This window comes from Gambusia affinis, linkage group LG01, assembly GCF_019740435.1.
Source record: "Gambusia affinis linkage group LG01, SWU_Gaff_1.0, whole genome shotgun sequence".
Taxonomy (NCBI): Eukaryota; Metazoa; Chordata; class Actinopteri; order Cyprinodontiformes; family Poeciliidae; genus Gambusia; species Gambusia affinis.
In genome coordinates, this window is record NC_057868.1 from 39863180 (window position 1) to 39887526 (window position 24347).

General features: G+C 36.6%; 2 protein-coding genes across 3 annotated transcripts; both read left to right on the forward strand.

Annotated features, from left to right (window-relative positions):
- Positions 1–208: 208 nt before the first annotated feature.
- Positions 209–9292, forward strand: dnajc5ab (DnaJ (Hsp40) homolog, subfamily C, member 5ab). The gene is made up of 5 exons (XM_044119198.1): positions 209–414; positions 5840–5988; positions 6989–7202; positions 7814–7985; positions 8639–9292. Exons 2-5 carry the CDS (start codon positions 5882–5884, stop codon positions 8734–8736), a joined length of 591 nt encoding a protein of 196 aa, XP_043975133.1. The 5' UTR covers positions 209–414; positions 5840–5881; the 3' UTR covers positions 8737–9292.
- A 3525-nt stretch (positions 9293–12817) lies between these two features.
- Positions 12818–24116, forward strand: trim101 (tripartite motif containing 101). Of its 2 annotated transcripts, none has more exons than XM_044121342.1 (12): positions 12818–12942; positions 13951–14142; positions 15421–15593; positions 16664–16844; positions 16914–17009; positions 18134–18211; positions 18937–19092; positions 19271–19293; positions 19393–19517; positions 20452–20861; positions 22762–22889; positions 23657–24116. In XM_044121342.1, the coding sequence occupies exons 2-11, from the start codon at positions 13960–13962 to the stop codon at positions 22846–22848; spliced, it is 1512 nt and encodes a 503-aa protein (XP_043977277.1). In that variant the 5' UTR covers positions 12818–12942; positions 13951–13959; the 3' UTR covers positions 22849–22889; positions 23657–24116. The 2 variants fall into 2 exon arrangements, with proteins under 2 accessions (XP_043977277.1, XP_043977282.1); XM_044121347.1 differs by having other exon boundaries at positions 12825–12942; positions 13948–14142.
- The last annotated feature ends 231 nt before the right edge of the window (positions 24117–24347 follow it).

A 24347-nucleotide genomic window follows, 5' to 3' on the forward strand; every position in this document is an offset into this window, starting at 1 on the left:
CAATACATTATTTTACAGCTCATTTATCGGTTTGCTTTGGGGTTTTTTTTATATCTTGGATTTATGTTAACGTGGACTTATATTCATAACGTTGAATAAATAAAGAAGGAATACACAAAAAAAGTCTAATTGACTTGAAATGTCACAACTTCGTATTTACGGATTATTGTTTACGCTAATGGCTTGCCATATATGGGAGGAGATTTCCTAGGGATCGCTGTCACGGCTGACAGGTCGCTCCCACCCGGTGTAGCCGTTAGCTCGGCGGTACTTTTTGCTGCTGCCTTGTCTTGGAATGCTTTAGCGCCAGAGAGCGAAGCGAAAACTGAAATGCGAGAACAATAAAACTCCAAGTTGGCTTCGTTCATAAAGGAAAACAACAACAGCCAAACCACTCCGGTTGGAGAGACAGAGGTAAGAAATGCACAGAGTTAGCCAAGGGGGGCTAACATTAGCCAGCTTTGCTGCCCTTGGATTAGTTAGCGAGCAAAGTGCTAAATGCAGGCAAGGATATGGACTAGCCAAACACCCCTGTTAACAAACATGGATGCTGGTTGCTTTCGTTTGATGCGGTGCTTGGAGATTATCCGCTTTAACCACAGTTTGATCCCGGAACCAACCTGTTTTTGGTCCGCTTCTCAAATATTTGCTCAGTTAAGTTATAACTACAATTCGGACTACCGCTGCTTTCACTATGACCGGTTTAGTTCTTGTAGTAACCTGTAGTAGTTGGGAGATAAATCTGGATTTACTTTCTGCGCTTTTGATGTCTCAGCTGACGTCAGGTTGAAACATTAGGAGAGACAGGTGCATTTAAGCTGATGGATAAATATGGTTTTTATTTTTATTTTTTGCCTTTTCAGCTGTTACAGAGCAGTAGGAGACGTCACTGACTTTATTTCTAACGCATTATGTTTGAATTCATGATCGAAATAATTCACGAATGAGAAAAGAAACCTTTTTAAAGCCGGTTATTCACCTAGATTTGCAGGTCTTTTCCTATCTTTGAAAGATTTCACTATCCAGGATATTCAGATTTCCTAAAAGATAGTATGTTGTATGTAATATGGAAGTTATTCCCTCAGTAGCAGTCACTGGAGATGCACCAATCTGTCAGAAATGGGAATAAGTGACAATATCCCACCATTTAGGATCTATAAATGCGACCAACATCATGTTCTCTTTGATGAGTTTAGGCAAGGGAGATGTTGTGTTGTAATCCCTTTTTTTTCTGTCAGATTCTATCAAGGAACTTGTGGTAAATTTTTCGTGCAGTTCTTGCTGTTAACATTTCGGTGTATGTGGGGTTCAAACCACTTTTTTAATATTCAATTTCATTTTTAAGAGGTACAAGAACATGTGAGAAAATAACGGAAGTGTTTGACATTTTGTTTTTTAGATTTTATTATTTATCTTTTAGGATTCTTTATTGTCCAACCACAGTCCTAATTAAATGTTTTTTTTTTTTTTTTAAATACATTGAAGTTAAACAGCTAGTTGCTTTTAGGGCAGCAGATAACGATTATTTGAGTAATCAAATATTCTGATGATTAATCGATTAATCAAATAAAAATTGACACATTCTGCTTATTTTTAATGTAACCACATAAGTCTTAGAAATACATTAAAAATTTCAAATGAACAAATGAGTCAGCTAATTTTTTAAATGACAAAATAATCCTTTTACTCCATACAATATAGGATAACATTCTTTTAGAGTACTCTTGATTGTCAACATTTTCTGCCAGGGTTAGGGTATGTACAGTGTAAGGTTGATCTGTTACTTTTTTTCATCAATTGATTAAAAATTGGAAACCAATAAGCACTTTTTTTAGATATTTATTTACAGAAATAGAACCAGGTGAATTCTAGGTAGAACATGTTTACAGACAGAGAGGGATTATTCATCTTAAATACAAAATGTAAATATTTTTTGACAGTTTTGACTTATTTACTACTCTGACTAAAATAATATTGTTCTTTTAGCATATGGTTGTTTTTAGAGTCTCTGTACTCAGTTTAATGATTATTTGATTACTAACTTACCAGATGATTGTTACAATAATCGATTAATCACAATCAATCCGATTAATCGTTTCAGCCCTAGTTCCTTTTAGATATTTTAAAGTCCAAAATGAATGTGCAATTATGTTTGTTTAGCTGCAACTTGCAATTTATTAGAAAAAAGCAAAAATCATGTGTACAAATTTGGACTCAGCTGATTAGAAATGGTTTCTATCCCAGTAGGACCTGAAGGAAGTGTTACCAAAGTGTGGAAACTGAAAGTTAAAGCCAATCAGTGCATGTGATGCTGCAGTCACATGCAGCTGACATGAACTTGGGCAAGGTTTAGCAACAGCTACGACTTCTGACTGTCAGCAACAAAAACCCTATCTTGAAATTGCAAAAGCTGCAATAAAAGACAGGAGACCAAGAGCGGCTCTAAACACAAGTTCATTTTAGTTTTACAGCCATTTATAAAACAAAACCGCACAAATATTGGTAATATAAAGAATCAAGAGCAATAGAGCGATCTCACAACAATTAAGAACCTCAATGGCACAAATCTAAAAGAATCAAAATAGTATAAAATTTATACTATTAGACTCCAATAAGTAAAAAAAACGCTGACATAGAATCCTAAAAGTCTGTAAACTTTGAGCTGATCTTACATGAATCTGAATCAAAAATCAAATCAATCAAATTTTATTTGTATAGCACATTTCAGCAGCAAGGCATTTCAAAGTGCTTTACATCAAATCAAACACAAAAAATACAGTGAAACATAGAATCAACAATAAAAACAATATCAAGTCAGATTCTGTCAATAAATTTATAATTGATTACGTTTCAAATAAAACTCTAAACAAGTGGGTTTTTAGTTGAGATTTAAAGGAAGTCAGTGTTTCAGCTGTTTTACAGTTTTCTGGAAGTTTGTTCCAGATTTGTGGTGCATAGATGCTGAATGCCGCTTCTCCTCGTTTGGTTCTGGTTCTGGGGATGCAGAGCAGAACCAGAACCAGAACCTGAGAGGTCTGGAAGGTTGATACAACAGCAGCAAATCTTTAATGTATTGTGGTGCTAAACCATTCAGTGATTTATAAACTAACAACAGTATTTTAAAGTCTATTCTTTGAGCTACAGGGAGCCAGTGGAGAGACTTTAAAACTGGTGTTATGTGCTCTGAAGATTAATTTAATAAAATTCCCCTGCGGTCATCATGGATAATAGGAAACGAAGGTAAATCTGTATGCAGTCGTTCCAGGTTGCTTCAGTCCAGATTATTCCTCCTTTGTGCTGCGCTGTTAACGTGTCTGCATCCATTAAGAATCCAACGAGTGAATGCTGACGGAGTGCCGATTCACCATCAGCTAATGAATTGGACTGGCTGTTTATAGCCAACAGAGGTGAATCTCTGTCAGACATGAAGCTAGCGTTTTGCTTTGGTAGCACTCTTTGGTAGCATTTTTTTATTTTTTTGAAAAGTGTTGAGATGTGCAGAGAAATATTTATAATATCGATAAATACTATTATCAGTATTAACAGCAATGTTAATATCGGCCCAAATTTTCATATCTGTGCATTTCTTATAAACTTGCCATGGAAAATTTCATCCTAAAAAATTGTACAAAAAGTGTTGTATGGCTAAATTTGTCATTATTGGTCACACAAAATTAATTCAAAGGCCACAAATGGCCCCCCGGACCGCACTTTGGACATATTATTATTGATAATTATTGATTAGCTTTTATTTTTTGTTTTAAATACCTGAAATGCCATCACACTAGTGGTGTGACCTTTCTTGTTTCCTGTTTTATCCAGTTTTCACTCCATGTTGTATTTGATTTTTACTCAGCAAGCTGTCGCTAGGTAACCAGGAGTTACCAGCAGGTTGTTGCTAGGTAACCGAAGAATGAGTGAGTCAGTTGATTTCACCAGACTTTATTTAATTCCATGTGAGCAATAAATGACTTTGGCCATTACTTTAGGAAGGTGACGATACTGGATATTCAGTCAGATGTATTGCCTATTGAAATCGATCACGTGTCTATCATGATACATATTATTGATTTACTATCCAGCGCTGCGTTACATTAATGGATTGTTGGCGATTGCATCATTTTGTAGCAGCGTTTCCTTCGTTGTTATCTCTGAGGAGCCAAACAGAAAGTCATTCTGTGTCATCTTCAGTTGAAAGCAGAAACTCAGGTTAGATGAGCTCAGATAGGAACCCATCTGTCTTTTCATCTGTGTTGATTCTGCATTTCAAAACACTTCAGTCCTCAGTTTTGTGCTGGTATTCAGTTTGAGCTGCGGTTGAAACGGATCGGTTGGAGCTCAGAATCAAAGCGGGCGTTTAGTTTGCTGTGTGTTTACAGCAGCTGCGTTTACTTTATGTTGTTTATAGCGATGAGGTCACGCTGCTGATTCTAAATAAACTTTAAATTCTGATGAACATTTAACACTGGAACTGGAAGACATTTTAAACATCCAAAATAAATAAACAAAACAAGAGAAACAACTAACAAAGTGAATTATGAAGTAAATTATTTGAGACCAAAGCACCAGACTGAAGACTTTTACCATTCAGCTTTTAGTAGGAAGAGAGAAATGATAAATCATGCAAAAGGGAATTAACGAGGTAGTTTTAATTTACTATTGCAACATCATCCCAGACAGAGGAGTTTGTCCATCTCAAATCCAACCGTATTTAAAATTTTACTTTAACCTTTTTAACCTCCTTATTCAAACAGACGTACACGTTTTCCTTATTTCTTTAGTTTTGTCTGTCTGTGAAAACGAGTTAAGACATAGAAAGTTTGTAGAAAGTCTCCCACTTACAAACTTTGGCCAGGTGAGATGTGATTGGCCGATGTGTAAAGCCTCCTGTCAGACGTGATCGTTCACACACACCAGAACGATGTCAGTGTGCCGGTAATCCCGCCGCTCCTGATGAATTGTCCTCATTGGGTAATCCTGGCCGAGGGAGGGCGGAGAATCCGAGTTACTTCTGGTTAATCTCCAGAAGTAACACAGGAAGTGCATGGCGGCCAGTTCAGTACTGACCATATGGCGTCACGACGGACTCCTCAGACGATGGCTGGTTCTTGTTCACCCCACCACTTGCTACATACTTATTGGTTGTGCAGGAGGCTCCATTTCTGCTTTTCAAAGATGATCCCAAATAATAATCTACAAATATAATAGTTGATTAATTGTTAACTGGGGTGAACAGACTCAAAAAAAGAGAAACATTTGCTAGAGAACAACACACTGAGACCAGTAAGCCAAAGCTATGCAAGAAAATAAAGACATTTTGTATTTAAGATGGAAAAAAAATCTTTGTCTATAAATATGTTTTACCCAGAACTCCTTATGTGACAGTGTTAGATTCAAATCATTCAAATTCTGTGAAAGAAAAGCGTATTAAGCACCTTTTGCTCTCCAATTAATTGGATTCATTTATAATTTTTTTCACATGTTGATGTTTGAAGTATTTTGCATCTTTTGGTACAAATAATCAAGTGTTTACTAAAGTAACACTGTTCAGTTTTAGGCAATAATGTTTATTTTCTTCATTAGGAAAGGAATTTAATTAGTGGTTTATTTGCATCTTTTAATATATTTATAATATCGTATTAATAAATTAATCCGATTAATCGTCAAAGTAATTAATATTTCTGCTGTTTAATTACTGAACTCCCAACCTGTTTTCTGAGCTAAGTTGCAAGATAAATCAGCATGAGTTACATGCTGCTATGCTGCAGCAGCCTTCAATATTTTAATGATTTTTTTAAATCAAATTTGTCCTCTGCTGTTTGTTTTTTGCCTATTTAAGGGAGAAGCTGAGTGAGAAGGGAAGAAGAGCAACAGAGCGACCATGGACCACCAGCGGCAGAGGACTCTGTCCACTTCCGGAGAATCGCTCTACGTTGTCCTCGGAGTCGACAAGAACGCCACAACAGAGGACATCAAGAAATGTTACAGGTGTGCAATATTGTTGACGGACAGGGGAAGGAAATCCCGCTGTTGCTGTGATGTTTTCTACCACTAGAGGGAGGCAGAGAGCTGTAAGAGGAGCTTTCTAAAGAACAAACTGCAATCATCCAGCCTTATGTCCCATCATTAGGAGACCATGGGAGGTATTTCAGAAACAAATGTTACACGTTTGAAGTGGTGCAACAAACCCTGAGAGATCATAGGGATTGTTATTAAATGCAAGGTTAAGGAGAGGAGAAGAAGAGACATGTTTGGTACCAATACTGAAGCATCCTGACCCAGTTGGTCCTCCTTCCAATTCTGCCATGAATAAAAAGTGAGACTCTTGTTCCTAAGTCTGGTTAAAATGCCAAACAGATCAAAAATAATTTATCTTGTTTGGGATAAAGGTGCCAATAGTGGAGGATCCTTTGGTACCAGTCCGTTTGCATAGAAAGTCCGGTTCTTCGTGGAAGCGAGAATCCAGATCCGGGCCAGAAAAAGCAAACTCCAGTCCGCCTACAAACCTCGGTTTGGGTTCAGTTCAAGTGAACTCTGGTTTGGTTTGAATACATATGTGAACTCTAAGTAGACTGGAGTCCGCTCCAAAAGCAGGAAGTGGACTACAGCGCAGGGCATGCTGGGTAAACACAAACAAGACAAACTCGTTAGCGTAGCATTAGCAGGAGAAATGACTGTGATAAAAAAAAAAACATCATACAGCTGTTAAAATGTGATGCTACTCCTACTTTGTTTCCATTTTGTGAAGAAGGAAATTGCGCTCAGTGTCTTCAGAGGTTTTTGTGTTGTTTCCTTCAGTGGTTCTTGCTGCAGCGCCCCCACAGGCCAGGAGGGGAACAGGCTGGGTTTGTGTCATTTGATTTAGTGCAGCTGCAGCAGCTGGAAATGTAACATTTGGTCACCAATCAAACTGATTCTACCAAACTATCAGGTGTGAAAACAGCCTGAATCAGAAATCTGATGTATTTCTTCGTCTTTTAACTCGCAGAAAACTGGCGCTGAAATTTCACCCCGACAAAAACCCGGACAACCCGGACGCGGCTGAAAAGTTTAAAGAAATAAACAACGCTCACTCCATCCTGGTGGATCCCACCAAGAAGAACATCTACGACAAATACGGCTCCCTGGGCCTCTACGTGGCGGAGCAGTTCGGAGAGGAGAACGTCAACACCTACTTTGTTCTGTCCAGCTGGTGGGCCAAGGTGCGTCCCTGTGACCCGCTACAGTTTGAAGTTCGTTTGTTATTGTAGATGAAGAGATCATGAACACTTTTCCAGCCACTCTTTCCTCCCAGTCACAATATCCAGGGCTTGTATGGAGGCTTTGAATCCTTGAAAATGGTCTGGAAAGTACTTGAAAATACTTGAGTATTTATTAGGTGTTTTCAAGGTTTGGGAACTGCTTTAAAAGAACTTGATATTCAAACCTCACAGTTTTGTAATTGTAGTTTAACGCTTGCTTAAGAGCCTACATTTAGAAAGTGTTATTTACGGATATTTAAAGATAATAAAAAGACCTTTTTTCCTTCGCTGTCCGAAATTAAATCAAAACTAAACTTTTCTTGTTGCTCAGTCAGAATTACAAAACTTGGCAAGATTTTTGTTTTGTAACTTTCTCAAATTAAGCTTCTAAAGGTAATTTATTTTAACACAATTTGTTTGGATTGTTTCAATGTGATGAATATTTATTATTTCTAACAGCTCAATGATTAATTGATTATTTTGGGGGTTTCTTTGAGGCTTTAAAAACAGCGTTTAGGATGAACTTAATTTGTGATTTCTCACTTTGTGTCCGTGTGACCTTTGCCCCCCAGGCTTTGTTTGCGTTCTGTTGCCTGGCAACAGGTTGCTACTGCTGCTGTTGCCTGTGCTGCTGCTGTAACTGTTGCTGCGGTAAATGTAAACCCCGGCCGCCGATGGACCAGGAGCCCGAGTTCTACGTGTCCCCTGAGGACCTGGAGGCCCAGATGACTGCAGACGAGAGAGGTGAGGACCGGGACGCTACGGCAAGCCGTCTTACCATCAAATCTGTTTCCTCTGAATGTCCATGATCACATTCTGGGCATCTAAGGATTTATTTTGGCTGTTGTGAATGGTAATTTAAGATATCTGTAGTTAGTTTCTGACTTAAGAATAATAATTCAAGATATCTTCAATTACATTTTGACGAGTCAGAATTTGTATCTCATCTTACGTCACCGGATTCGTCATTTACATCCCTTCTCACAGTTTCAGATGTCATGTAAAATCAACTATTTGAGCTTTTCTTTATGTTTGTAATGTCAGAAACATACCTGGAGTGTTGTTTTGATTCTTTTATTTAGTCTCCATGGCAACCATTCAGCTGTGTAAAATGGCTGGGTGGACTTAGCCCCGCCTTTGAGGCGCAGCTCCTCCTCTAAGCTTTCTTTTCTTTTCTTCTTTTTTCCTGTGATTTTCCTGATTCTTTATCTTTTTGTTTTTTCCTTTTTTATCTTTTTCCTTCTTTCCTTTCTTTCTCCATTAGTTGCATTTTGCTTCATCTGCTCTTTCTGTTATCAACACTTTCAACAAAAACAACAAAAAAATAACATAAAAATCGATCCAATAAAATTTTTTTTTGAATCGTTGATGTTTTTCTTGTTTCTGTTTTCTTCTAGACGGCAGCGATCCCATCGTCATGCAGCCGTCATCGGCCACAGAAACCACCCAGCTCACCTCTGAAGCGCACCAAAGCTACAAAACCGACTCCTACTAGACACACACACACACACACACACACACACACGCACACACACACAGCAGAAAGAGGCTGCTAGGGCTGGGAGGTGCATCCACTTTAATTTATGATTAATATTTATGTGAAACATAAAAACACATCAGTGTTGGGTGGATTCAGCTGCACCAACTTTAACTCACTCGTCTTCCTAAAGACGCTGGAGCTTTTTGGACAATTTTTGCTGCTCTATCAGTTGAGCTTTCTGTTCAAAACTGCATCAAACTGAACCTGCAGTTGAAACTAATAAATCTGTGTGGAATGCAGAATAATTTTAAAAATTTGCTGAATCAACCCTAAAAGTTGACAAAAGTTGACCATGTCTAGTTGCTCAACGGCGTTTTCAAAACGTTTATTTTCTGCCTCTTTTGCTAATTTGGACGCATTGAACTGAACATAATGCTGTTTTTATCTGATCACAACAGAGAAACACCACCACAGCATGATGCTGCCATCACCGTGCTTTACCGTGGCAAACATACATTTAACAGTTATATTAGTAACAGATTATTCTGACGATTAATCGATAACTCAGATTTTTTAAATATGCAATTTCTTTTTTTCATTTAATAATTTAAGATTATTTCACAATTTTAAGAATATGTAAAGAAACTTTCTAATAAACAATTAAATTTAGTTTTTCAAATAACTAAATAGACATTTTATCATTTTCATGTGCAGCTGTCTAGAGTTGATCTATTGGCTGTTTTTTTTAAATTAATCAATTATTAATTAAGAAGGAGAATATGATTAATAAGATAATTTTACAGAATTTCAACCAGCTGAAGTTGAAACCTGAGGAGTTCTGGGTAGAAAATATTTACAAAATGCACAATGTGTGTGTGGTTTGTTCAGATTTGGTGTAATTACGGCTCTGAGTGTGTTATTGACGACTATTTCAATAATCGATTAATGGTGATTCGTTTGATTAATTGCCTCCGTTATCATCATGATCTGGAGAGGCTGTTACTCCGTTTAACACTTAGTTGATTTCTAAATTATTTCAATAATCAATTGATTAATTTGATTAATTGCCTCAGCCTTCATTGTGCCAGTAACACTGAATACTTCTTAACAATTAATCCATTAATAAGTTAGTTGACGATTATTTCAATTATCGATTAATCACGATTAATTGTTCTGACTCTAAAATGCTGGACTTTATTTTTGAGTAAATTATGTTAACTACATCTTTAATATTTTTAAGAAAGAGACTGAAAGCACCTTTTTATTTCCTTCATGCTAACAGAATGTGACGTTTCAGCAGGAATATGCTCAGAAAAACAGAAGTTTTTGTTAAAATTTTAAATTGAAACTAAATAAAAATCGATTCTGAAAGGATATTTTGGAAATCCAGCGTTGGTTTGCTGAACCGCTCGGATGTTTCTCAGCAGATCGGGATATTTTAACAGAGAAAAGCTTCAGTTGGTGCTTTTATTTAAGATGAATCCCAGCCCTAACAGCTGCTCTCTCTCTCTCTCACACACACACACACACACACACACACACCTCTGCCAGTTTCCTCTTCCTCTCTTTTTCAACCTCATCCTGCAGATGAAAGTAGACGTGAGCTCTTTGTGTTTTTTAAAAATTTCAGATATGAAATTAGGGGAAGAATAGAGACAGTAGCAAATTAATTATTTGTTCCTGTAGCTTTAATTATATCAGCCATGACCCATCAGAACCAAATCAGCTGTAAAAATTTAATTGTTCCTTTAAAAAAGTACTTTGATGAAATATCTAACTTTATGCAATAACGTTTAACAGTTTTATTTTAAAAACAAAAAGTGTTTTTCTTTGAAGATGGGAAATTATTCCATCTTATTTGAATAATTAATAATAATTTCATATATGTATGATCACCAGCATTACTTGAATGCCAGATTATTCTTCCTGAATCTACAAAAACGAATTATGGAAACTTCCCAGTTTAGTTATGGGATTATGTCATTCCCATCAGAGTGGAGAACCAGGTGCCATTTTGATTTGGGTTTTCTGTTTTATCACAGCTGATTCTTCCTCCTCTCCATTTCTTTTTCTTCTTAGATGAAGGTAGGAACATGAAGGAACATATGTAGGTTTGTTCACTGTTGAAGACAGAGGCCACAGAATCTCTTCTGGGTCCAACCGGGATCTTTGTTATTGGAAAATAGCTGTAGGACAGTAAGGAAGCGCCCCCTAGCGGCCATCTGTGTGAATTTATACACTGATTTTACCCAGGTTTTTTTGTTTTTGTTTTGTGAAATGGTGAAAATGCTGTACATGTTGTGTAAAGTTACTGTGTTTTTTGTTTTTCTTGTCAGCATCTGTATTTGCTTTCTCCTTGTTTTTGTTTTCCTTGTTTATGAGGTTCATGAAGGGACGATACTGATATCCAAAGTCTTATTTAATCGTGTTTTCATAGAAAAGCAGTTTACAACAATTGATTTCATGAAGCAAGATTTATTTATCCTACATAAATCTTTAATCGAACCGAATCAGTTTTATAAAACTGGGTGTATTTATTCACTTTGACTCTATTCTGTAGCCCATTGCTACCACAACATGTTAGGGGCAATATAGATATAAAAACAAAAAGAGGAGGACATTTCTGGAAAGAAAGAAATCTGCTACAATCTGCAAAAATTTGCTACAAAAAAACTTTGAAATTTATCTCAATTTATCTTTTTGAGAGAAAAATTACAACATTTCTCAGTTTGAAGTTTAAAATTTACAACAAAAAAATACATTTTGAGATTAATTGCAGGAATGTTAAAAACAAAAACCCTGGTCAAAAATCTGCTAGAATAAAACTGAAGTTTTGAGGTTAACTTCAAATTTTGTTGGAAAAAAAAGTCAGAAATTTGTTATAAAAAGCTGAAAGAGATGTTAAAAAAATTCACTATAGAAACTCAGATTTTTTCTCGTAATTCTTTTCAGTTTTTTGGCAGAAATTTCCTCCATTTTGCATCTATAATGTCCCTAATAGGCCGCCGTACATCGCATCACTTCCTCATCACGTTTTCATGCATATCATGAGAAACTGCTCTGTTCAAGTCCTTCCATCACATAAATCTGCGAGTGTTTCAGGGAACCTGCAGGTTTCGCTCTGGAGCGAATCCTGACACCTTCATCGTTCAAAACATCGACAGAAAATAATCCAGCAGCGTTTTTGTTTAATTTATTTTCTCTGTGGCGTTTGATTCTTAGCCGGTGTGTGAAGCGGATGTTTAGTGTGTTAGCCCTGCTGTATATACGCAGCGCAGCCTGTAGATAGACGGAGGCTTTTCTGTTTTTAGCATGGACTCGTGTTTTTACCTGTCGGCCGGAGATGTGTGGGGAAAATACATGAAGTGTCCGATGTCCTGTTGGAAAATAAACAGCTCTGATGCTTCAATTTCTCACTGTGTTTTATTATTGACTATATAAATAAGAAGGAAAAACACAGAAATGTGGCGACTAATCCCAGAAATTTGTTTTAATAAACTCTGAAATTTTCTGAGATCAAAAAGTCAAAAATGTGCTGGAAAATTTCTGATTTTCAAATTAAGCTCAGAAATTTTCTAGAAAAAAACTTGTGATTTTCATAGCGAAAAGTCAAATGTTTTCTTGAGAAAAATTTCAGAAATTTTTCAGAAATTTTTTGTTTTTTAGCACATTTTGACTTTTGAAACAGTTTTTTGAACATTTCTAAGACTAATCTAAAGATTTGAGTTTTTGGACAGAAATTTCCTCCTTTTATTTTCCATGAATTTATATTTTCCCCGATGTTTTCATGTCAACACCAGAAAAAAATTTTTTTTATTTTTTTTGCATTAATTTGAAGAGTTTTATTTTTTCTGCAAACCTTTAACAGAAAATATGTTTCCATTATTGCAAAATCAGCTGTTTGCTTTGGCAAATAAGATAATAATTCATATTTAGCACCTTTTCGCGGGACGTTAAGGGTGTAACAGAAGACGGAGCACAGCATGGCAGAGTCTTATTCTGTCCACATACCAGCCGTCTCCTCATATGGTGTGTGTGTGTGTGTTTGTGTGTGTGTGTGTGTGTGTGGAGCTGAAACCTGATTCCGACACACACCAGTCCGAACCCCAGTGCGCATCCTGGTTCTCCTGCTGCTGCGGTCCTGAACAGGCTGTGGCTGAGGAGGAAGAGGAGGACGAACCGGTGAGGAAGAACCGGACCCAGGAAGAGAACCGGGTTCAGGTAGGAACCGGGTTCAGGTAGGAACTGGGCGGTTTTCTCTCTCCGTTTGGTTTCACACTGATGGCGCCGGCCGTCGTTGAACTTTTGCTCAGTCTATTCTGGGCAGCAACACAACTGAGTGACCCACTAACCTGCAGAAGCAAAAAGATCACCGCTGAGCTTCACCTTAAGGTGGCGGCCGGCTATTTAAAGTCCGACTGCTTTTGCAAAAGTGCAACAAAAACAAGAATAAAGAGTTAAAATGTAGGCTCACCTTTTATCTCCTTTTAATATTTTTATTCTGTTTGATTTTTTCCAACCTTTTGTAACATAAAGATGCTCTAAATATGTAACTTCTGACTTGATCAAAACAAAAACACAAATGTAAGGAAAACAACCCGATGTTACGAAAACTAACAGCAATAATTTAGGTTATTTAGGTTTAGAAGAAAAAAATGGGGTTCAAATTGGATTTTAACCTCATTTATAAAGTCACCAGTTCAAACTAAATATTCAACTAGAAATCTAAATATTTAGTTGAACATCTAAATATTTAACTTTTTAAACAACAACTTGGCTTAGTGCTAAATGTTTAGTTGCTCAACTAAATATTTAGTTAGCAAGCTAAATATTTAAATTGAAGCTTAACATTTAAATTGGAGCTAAATATTTAGTTGCTAAGCTAAATATATACCTTGTAAACTCAATATTGAGCTTCAAACTAAATATGTAACTTGCTATTTAGTTTGTAAACTGAGTATATAGTTTGCTAACTAAATATTTAGTTTGGTGCTAAATATTTTATTAACTAAATATTAACCTTAGCTTTCTAACTAAATATTTGTATATAAATACTTAAATCGTAGCAAAATATTTAGTTTGTGAACTAAATATTTAGATTAAAACTGTGATGTTAATGAATGAACAACATGGTGATATTGTGTAATGTTTTTGTGAAATTTTACTGACATATCAGAACATTTCTGCTCTGATTGACGACCAATAAGCCGAACTTTCTGCCCCCAGCAGCCGGTTGCCATGTCTCTGTCGGCCGACCTCAGCTGCCTCCAGAGCAGCCAGGGCGCGGAGCGCGAGGCGGCGCTGGCGTCGCTGGAGAAGCAGCTGATGTGTCCGATCTGCGCTGACATCTTCAGCAAGCCGGTCGTCATCCTGCCGTGTCAACACAACCTGTGCAGGAAATGCGCCAACGAGCTTTATCAGGTCAGACACGCCACTGTTTCTGCTCCGCATAGCAGGAGTAACACACACACACATTCAGGGTGTGTTTGGATTATCTGAGTCTAAACTGGGACATGATGGTGGTTAACTGGTATGAACTGGTGTGATGGCAGCAGAACCAGCTGCCGTCACCTGGATGAGCCGCTGTCGTTCCAACTGTGAATTACTGGAACCCAAAATTAATCCAACCTCAATGTTTACTGCAAAACAGCAGAAGAAGAAAGAGTTAGTTTTTCAAAGTTTAGTTGGTCACAGTTTCTATTTTAATGGTTAATTAAAAAGCTAAATATGCAGTTTACAAACTAAATATTTAGTTTCTGAACTTGGTTCCAAGTGTCTCTTGAAACTTATTGGAAGCAGAAGTAAGAAGTCAGTTTACAAACTAAACTGTAAACTAAAAGTTTAGTTTGTAAAATGAATATATAGTCTGATCAAATTATTATGTTTTAACCAAATATCTCTAATTACTTCATTTGTAAACTAAATATTTAATGACAAACTTATTACTTAGTTTGTTAATAGATATTTAATTCCAGAATTATTATTTAGTTACTAAACTGGATTAAAATCTTCCTTCAAACTTATTGGAATCAGAAGTAAACACAGTGATTTGAACTAAACCCTTAATTCTCAACTAAGGGTTTAGTTTGTAAACTGAGTATCTAGTTTCAAAGCTAAATATTTAATTAAGTATTTAGTTTGTAAATAAATGTTAAACTACAGATGAATTACTTAGTTTGTAAACTAAATATTCAATTACAGGGGGATTACTTAGTTGGTAAAGTAAATAATTGACTTCAATCTAATTAGTTTGTAAACTAAATTATTAGTTTGAAAGAAAATACATACCTTGCTATCTAAATATTTAGCTACAAAGAAAGTAACTCTGAATTTATTTTGTGAACTAAATATGTAGTTTGGAACTTTAGTTTGTTAACTAAATATTTAGTGACCAGACTAACTATTTAGTTTGCTAATTAAGTTACTAAGCTAAACATTTAGTTAACAGCTTGCTAACTAAATAATAAGTTTTGAGCATCATATTTAGCTCCCAGCTAAGTCTTATTGTAAGATCTTATTTTGTAAACTTAGTATGTTTGAAACGGTGCCATTTATTAATTAGTGTTTTCCTCTAACAATTTGCTAAATAACCCCTATTATCGGTGTTAATTTTTACAAACAACAGCCTGTATTAATTTCTTGAGCAAACATTTCAGCATCCTTCTACTTATTTATTTTTGTTTTGTTTTCTATGAGCAGCCATCTTTGTTCCACGCCAGAACCACGATGCTTGTGAACAGCGGCCGTTTCCGCTGTCCGACCTGCAGACACGACGTGGTGCTGGATCGCCACGGCGTCTACGGCCTGCAGAGGAATCTGCTGGTCGAGAACATCATCGATATCTACAAACAGGAGCTCAACCAAATACCAAGGTGGATGGAATCCGCTAAATATAACAACAAAAAACGCTGGGCTACGTGACGCATATTTGATTTTTAGGGCGCAATAACGTCACTCAGCGAGCGTGCTCACTGTTTTGCCAACCGCCGTATAAAAAGAAGAAATGCTCCGTCTTTGTGGAAGTAAACATAGATGCTAATGGTGCAGCATATCTTACGATTTTGAAGTTATTTTCGACCGAAGGCGGCAACATAATCCTAATTATCGTCCGCCATTGTTGTTATTTTTCTTGCGCTTATCAGGTCGCAGATTAGTGACGTATGTCGAGTATCAATGACATTCAGATAGGATGAAAGAGGCCTGGCCGAACAGACTCAGGTCATGTTTGAAAAGATCGGATACGTATCGGATATCAAGTAGCCCGGGTCCGGTTCGAAAAAATCCGATCTGTGTTCAGACCGTCATGAAAAGATCAGATGCAGGTCACAGTAAGACAAAAAATTTGATTTGGTCAGAGCTGGGTAGTAACTAGATACATTTCCTCAATTACATTTCCTCGAATACCTTGTTTTGAAAAAAAAAATTACTTTTAGGTGAATTTGTACGACAATGTATTGTTTACTTTTACTGTTTACTTTTACTGGAGTAAAATGTCTGGATTTTCTACCCACTGAATGAAACACAAACATGTTTTAACCAAAAATTCACCAGACACAGACAAGTTTAAGTTTATTGAAAGAAACTGATTTGGAAAAACTAATATTTCAACTGATTTTTTTTTTGTTTTGTTTTTTTTTTTTTTTTTGTTACTTGTATGAATTATTAATTACCAAAATTTTCACTTAACCTTATATTTTGGTGCATCTGATGATCTAATTTTTAAATATTGAATGATTTATAATTTCATCAATTCCTCTGTACACAAATAGACTTTTTACCAAATACTTTTTTACTCTTACTTGAGTAATTTCTTGGATGCTACTTTATTCTTTTACTTTAGTAAAATATTTGGGTTTTCTACCCGCCTGTGGTTTCGGTCACTTCAGGCTGCAGTATGAATGGAAAGTGCCTGAATGAAGACGTGTTGTTTCTTCCTCTCCAGCCCGCCTCCTCTTCCTCCTCCTCTTCCTCCTGCTGAGGCGACCTGTTCTGATCATGAAGGTGAAAAGTTGAACATCTACTGCCTCACCTGCCAGCTTCCCACCTGTTCTTTCTGTAAAGTCTTCGGAGCGCATCAGAACTGCCGGGTGGCTCCTCTGATGGACGTCCACCAGCAGAAGAAGGTGAACTGAGCCGCCATGTTGGACGTGTTTGAAGCTCCACGTTGCTAAAATAAATGTTTTGTTTTGCAGGATGAGCTGAGCGAAGGCATCAGTTCTCTTGGGGAGTTTAGAGACAGAGTCCAGGCTCTGGTCAGTGACATAGAAGACACCTGTAGAGCCGTGGAGGTATTCAAAGTGCTTTACATTATAAAAACATCTTAAAACAAGCAACATATTTCACTTTCTGTCAAACGCTATAATCAAATATGACAGTGGTTCCCAATTCCAGTCCTCGGGGCTCCCTGCTCTGCATGTTTTAGATGTGCCTCTATACCAGAACAGCTGATTCAAATGATTGCATGACATCTTCTGCAGCCACCAAGTACTACAGGAGCCTGTTAATCACCCAAAGATTCAAACCAGGTGTGGCAGAAGGGAAACACCTAAAACATGCAGGCAGGGGGCCTGAGGACTGGAATTTGGAACCACTGAAATATGTTGATCAATGTTCCAATTATTAATCAAATGCAACTCTAAACTACTGCAGTGTATTAGGGCAGGTAGAAATAATGGAGGAGTAAATTGCTGCCTAAAAACCCTGAAATTTTGATGATGACCTCAGAATGTTTTCTGATAAAACAATGCTGGGAAAAACTTAAAAAAAATTTAGATTAATCTCAGGAATTTTATTGGGAAAAAAAATGAGAAAAGTTCAAAAGTAAAAAATTTCCTAACATTGAAATTTACAAAAATTTACAAAATTGGCAAATTTTCAACTTTTGAAACTCCAGAAAAATTCCAGAAGTGGAACATTTGTGAGAATAAACACACAGATTTTGAGAATTTTCTTGTTTTTCCTGGAAAATTTGAGATTACTTTAGTTTTTCTGACAAATTTTGAAAATTTTCAACTTTGCAATCAGAAGGTTTGTAAATTTTGGGAAAAGACAAAAGAGAAATCCTCCAACCGCTAAATTCTGACGCCACTCCGTTTTTGTTTGCAATTTGTGAAGAAGGAAGTTGCGCTCAGCGTCTTCTTCAGGTTTTGTGCCGTTTCCTTCAGTGATTTTTGGTGCAGCGCCCCCACAGGTAAAGAGGGGAACAGGTTGCTCAAACGGTTCGGTTGGTTTGACTCAGGAAATGTAACAAATGTTTCCGTTTTGGTTCCTAGTCAAACCAGATCTACTGGACTTTCAGATGTGAAAACACCCTTAGATATGATAAAAACTGACTGGCTTGGTACTGTGTTTGTAATAAAGGTTAGTACGACATTCCCTTTAATTCCCAGATTTGTATTTTAATTGTGTACAGGAGAGCTACAACACCCAGAAACAGAACGTGTGTGACAAATTCAGCTGCATGTTTTCCATCCTGGAGGAAAGACGGAAGGTCAGAATTGGTGTTTTTATCCAATTATCTTAATAATAACATTTGTTTCTGTGTAAGCTCCATCTATATTTATCATTATAAAACACTCACTGGCTGACATGTGGTTTATATCAATACATACTCTAAATATCTATGAATAATTTTGTCCTTTCAGTGCAAAAACACAAAATCTTACCAAGTAATTTTGGCCTAGTTTCTAGTGTAAATATCTTAGTGCATTTGAAATAAGGTAAAACTAATTAATAAGTAACTTTTCAGGGAGAGAGAGAATAAATCCTCCATATGGATTTATTGACTGAAAACAAACTAGTTCAACTGGCAGATTATTTCACTTATAACAAGATGTTTTCCCCCATGCTACAAGTTAAATGAACTAATGGAGCTAGAACTGGGTTGCTAGGTAACGGGCTGGGCCAGGTCGGAGTTGCTAGGCAACAGTGCAGAGCCAGTTGATTCTAAAAGTGAAATAATCTGCCAATGGAACTGGTTCTTTTTTATCAATATTAAGAAATTATTGACTTAAAACAAGCTTATGTACCGCACTGAAAAGTTGCTTCTGTGTTAATTTTGTATTATTTCAAGAGTATTAAGATATTTGTACAAGAAACAAGACCAAAAATAAAATAAATGCAAGGTTTTGTGTTATTTGCAGTGAAACTGTTTCTGCTTTAAATTAAGCGAAAGAAAATTTTCTTCTTCTTCTTTGATTCTTATGATTCCTGAAGGTTATGATGCAACAAATCAGCTCTGAAGAGGACGAGAAGGTAAACCACACCCAGATGCTGATGCGTTGCTATGGCGATAGCATGGAGGCCAACAGGAAGTTGTTGTCAAGCGTGGAGAGCAGCATGGAGGAGCTGGATATGGCTGAGTTTGTTCAGGTGGGTCACACCTGTGCAGGTGAAACCGGCTTTTCATGTAAGAAAGACTGTCACCATTAAAAAATGATTTTTTTTTTCAGAGTATAATTTAGCATTTTTTTCTGTTCTTACCATGATAAATCTGAATTATTACAGAAATGTTCTCAAAATTCTTTTATTGTTTTCATTCTATTCTTAGAATTCAAAAGAATTGACCTCTAAGTAAGTATTAGAAACAAAAGAAAGTGTCACCTCATTATTTTTTCCCTCTGTACGTATTATTTTCTTTCCTCTCCTCTTCATGTTCCTCTTCCTGTGCAGAGTGATTGCAGCCTCCAGCGCCAGTCCATCCGAGACACTGAAACCAGGCTATGACAGTCTGAGTCTCTACAGGTTTAATTTTAGCAAACAGGAAGAAATGCTGAGGAGCATAGACTTTGACAAAGGTGAGCAAGAAAACAAAATTGGAAGGAAAAGTGGAAAATTATTCTTTTCTGAGTGTAAGAACAAAGAGATTCTTATTTGGGAGCAAAATTAAATGTAGAAATTGATAAGCATAAGTTTAGTTTGTATAAATCAAGGAGAAATGTAATAGTTAATATTTAGATTTCATCTTCAAAAAAATATTACTAGTTGATATTAGTATCCAATATTAATATTTCTGTAATGGCCGATAATATTTAGTGATTATTTTATTATGTTTCTCTATCATCTGGACAATAAAAAACAAACAAAAGCATAAAACTGTTAGCATGTATAGCTAACATTTGTTAGCTTCTTCATTGAGCAAAATCTGTAGCTGTTACCATGTATTGTTACCCTTAGTCAGTCTAGTCAATGAACAAAGAACATAAGTGTTAGCATGTAAAGCTAAAATTAGTTAGCTTGTTCACTGAACAAAGCTTGCTGCTGTTAACATGTATTGGTAACATTAGTTAGCCTGGTCACTGATCAAAACTTGTAGCTGTTAGCATGTGTTTTTGACAGTTAGCTTGGTCATTGAACAAAACATTTAGCAAGTCCCACCAATTTACTGACTTGCAACAGGAATAAATTCAAGCCGAGTGTAATGCTACTAAGATAGTAATGCTACATCTACACACCTACCTAACTTAAGGCTAGCAGTTCTGTTCCTGTAATAAAGATTTTGTTGTTGCACAGATAAAATATCTCAAATTAAATAAAAAATTACACCAGTAGGAGAATTTTCATAAAAACGATGTAATCCCGTCTCTCTACTCTTATCATCCAATTTTTAATCTACAGACTCCGTCAGCACTTCACAAGTAAAAAGAAACTTCACCAAATAACATTAGGATTCAATAGAGATGTATTCAAAGAACCACTGATTGTTGTGTGTTTTCTCTTTACTTGTTGTAGAAGACATTTGTGAAGGACCAGAAGTCGGTCCAGATCCAGAAGAACCCAAAGGACCTTTAATCCAGAACACAGAACCAGAACTATGTCAGGAGCCGTTAATCCCGGACCATCACGCTTTGGGAGAACCGGCTGAAGAGCCACTTCCACCTCCCATCTCTCCACCAGTGGAACCATTACAGCTTGATGAACTGGGAGCTGACCCAGATCCTGCAGCTCCTGGCCCAGCTGCCGGTTCTTTAGAGTCTGCTGGAGAACATTTGCAGTCGGAAACTGGTGATCCAGGTTCCGGTGATGTTGGACAGGGTCAGGTTAGGGTGGAGAGAAAGGTGGAGCGGGTTGGGGCCGAGGCACGGCAGCCTGTGAGAGAGGAAAACCTGAGGAAAGACCAGGAGGGGATGAACACTCAGCAGGTAGGGCATCAGGTCTGGTTCTGGTACTATTCTGTTATAGAACCGACCCGAACCGCACCAGTGTGTAGCTCCTTCAGTCAGCGGTCCGTTGAACAGTGGCTGTGTTTCCATTTAAATGTTTTTAAAAACGGGATGTGCTGTGGTGGCGCAGGGATTAAGCACAACCCACATAAGGAGGCCTTGGTCCTCGACGCGGCCGTCGCGGGTTCGATTCCTGACCTGGCAACCTTTACTGCATGTCTTCCCCCTTCTCTCATTACCCACTTTCCTGTCAATTAACTATCAAATAAAGGCCACTAGAGCCAATAAAACCTTAAAAAAACAAAAAAAACAAAATGTTTTTAAAAACTAAATAAGAAACAGAATCAAAATCGCAGTGAACTTTGTTCAATAAAAAACACTCCGCACCATCATCCTCTTACTACTTCCTGTCGTCTTCTTTGTCGTTTCCTCCAGTAGTAACATCCTGTTGTTGATCATGTGACTCGTGTGATGTGAAAAAAACAAACCAAAAAAAGCCAAATATGTATAAAAATACAAGCATTTTGAACTTAAGATGAAAGAAAGAAATCTGTTCTGGTCAGAATTACTCAAGCAGCAGTTTTAGCTTCACCTGGTTCAAATTCTGTAAAATACACCATCAAAGTATTTATTGGTTAACCAGAAAAATAATCACCAGACCAGCCCTATGCTGAGTTGATGTTAAGTTTAACTGCCCTCCTTCTGAAGGACAGACAGAGATTTCCTTCAGGTGACGGAGCTCAAAGCTGTTAGCGTAGCATTAGCGCTGCACTCTGGGAAACCCTGCCAAAAGGGTAACATTTCAGAGCAGGTGATATGCCACGAGGCCACGGGGGGATTCCCCCATCAGCACATCTCAGCTGTTTCTTAAACCTTCAACAACTTCCTGCTCTGTAAACCAGGGATGGAAAAATAATTCTTATTTTGGCCCAAATCAAATCATGATTTGATCAAACTTCCTAACAAACTGTTAAAATAGTAATAAACAGCTGTCTCTGCATTTGGTAAATACTTCTTAAAGATGCAGTACGATGTAAATGATCAAAGATAAATTTCTCCTATGGGAAACTAATAAAATTATCTTTTCTTAAAATCGACTGTTTTTTAGCTTTCCATCATGATTTAATGTTTTTCTCTCACCAAAAACAAACCTGGAGTGTTGCTTTGATTCTTTCATTAATATTTGAGAAATCCTTAAATCTCCATGGCAACAGTTCAGCTGCATAAAATGCCAGGGGGGAACTAGTCCCGCCTTCCAGACATAGCTCCTCCCCCACAAGGCTCCTTCAGACTAACTAGCAACAATTAGCAAACACCTGGTGGAACTGCTGAGCTCATTACTGCTCAGTAAGAAATTGGTAAAAACGTTAAAGGGTTAACAGAGGAGCCATGTTGGGACGACTTCCTGAAGCCGGAGCTTCAGAAAGAGCTGGAGATTTTAAAGAGACAGATGCCCAATTTCAAAGCAATAATTTACACAATCAAATTTCTTTCAAATTTGACATGTAGAGCATTTTTGTAACTGAAGGGAGCATAGATACTTGATTGTGTTAAAAAAAGTTGTTTTTCCACTCAAATGCTCAGCTTAGCAAACTCAGAAACTTCCTTGTTTTTTTCTAGAAATTTTTTAATTAATTAAAAAATGAATAAAATTAATTTAAAAAGTTTTTCCTTGCAATTTTTTTTAGCTCAGAAAATTGTGATTTGCCTATAAATATTTTCAGATTAATCTAAAAATGCCAGATTTTTTTCGCAGAAGTTTGTCTTTTTATTTTTTTCTATCTACAGTGGCTTTAATAGTTGCAGTTAAACTCGCATCGTCATTATCGTAATTATTCGGGGAAGCTTTGATGACGCTTCCTTCCTGCTGTCCCTCCAGATTGTCACACTGGTCTTCTACCTTCTGGGCTTGCTGGTCATCCTGCTGAGGTTCTGGTCTTACATCGGCTGTTTTATTTACTTGTGAACCCAGAAGAGAGACGGACACGAATCAGCGCCTCCACGCAGGTCAGACCGCGCTGCTCTTCTTTATGTTGTTTCATTGCCCTTTACTGACACCTTGTGGTTAAATCTCGAAACTACAGTTTACAGACTGCGGCTGTTGGATTCATGAAGCCCATTCCTTCTCTGAAAGAAAAACTAATAAAAGCCCAACAGGAAGTCATATTTACGGATTTTGAAGTCATAATTTCGAGTTTTATGGTCAATTTAATTTCCCTTCGGGATTAATAAAGTATTTTGGAATTTTACTTTAAATAATTGTGACTGCTTCTGTATTTCATAATCATGACTAAATCATAATTATTAATAAGAATCTCAAAATTATGACTTTAAGTGTCATAAATATGACTTAGGACATCAGAACTATGACTTTGTATTGCTTAATTATTACATTAAATCTCAAAATATGATCATTTTGATTTTGAATATGACAATTATAAATTTAAAACAAAAAAATGGGACTTTAAATCTCATAATCATGACTTAGAAAATCAAAATTAGTACTTTGTATCTCAAAATTATGTCTGGATCTCATAGTTATGATTTTGAAAGTTTAAATTATGGCTTTTTTTGCTTCCTGATATCTTAGTAATAAAATATAATTGTACTTTTTAACTTTACTATAGAAATATAATAAAATTGAGAGCTTTACAGCATCTTCTATAAAAATAAAATAAAATAAATAAAAATTAATGTTTATAATTGACCTAACACCATGTAGTTATAGCTTGAATTAACTTTTTTTTAATTATTATTATTTTATTTTATTTCAGAAGAAGAATACAGAGAACCAGAGCTGTCCTTCCTCCGGTTCTCCTCTCTCTTCATCATCCTCGTCGTTGGCTCTGGTCCCAGTTCTTGGTAGATCCAGTTTCTACGTCTCTCAGCTGCAGCAGGAGCGAAAAAAATAGGCTCTTTTGCTTCATTCATGATCATTTTTAAAACCCAAAGTTATTTTCTGTATCATGTTAGTTGTTTTGATTTGCTGCAAACTGCAGATTATTTCTTGTTTTGGGCCAAACTTTGGTCTTGTAAAAATCTGAGGGTGTCTCAGTACATTTTGGGGTTTTTTACTAGCTTGAATTGTTGGATGGAGACTTTAGAACAAATTTGGAGCAGATTTGATCGTGTAAAACGTGTTTTTGTAGATTTTGGGGGGTTAAAACATAAAGTCACGTGTTTCTAATCTCAGAATGAGTTAAAATATAAAGACAAATCCCATCAAAACGTGTCTCTGATGTCATTTATCCACGCAAAGTTTTAGAAACGAATGTCCTGCAACTGTTGGAGGCTGTAACTTCCGGTTTGGGCGGCAAGCCTTCAGAATAAAAGCATAGAGATGTCGCCACGTATGTTTAAATAGTGAAACCAGTATTTATCCTTGACAGTATGTCAGAATATTTTAGTTCCTGTGTGGAAAATAATCTGGACAAACTTTTACAACTTTTCAATTCAAAGGAGCAA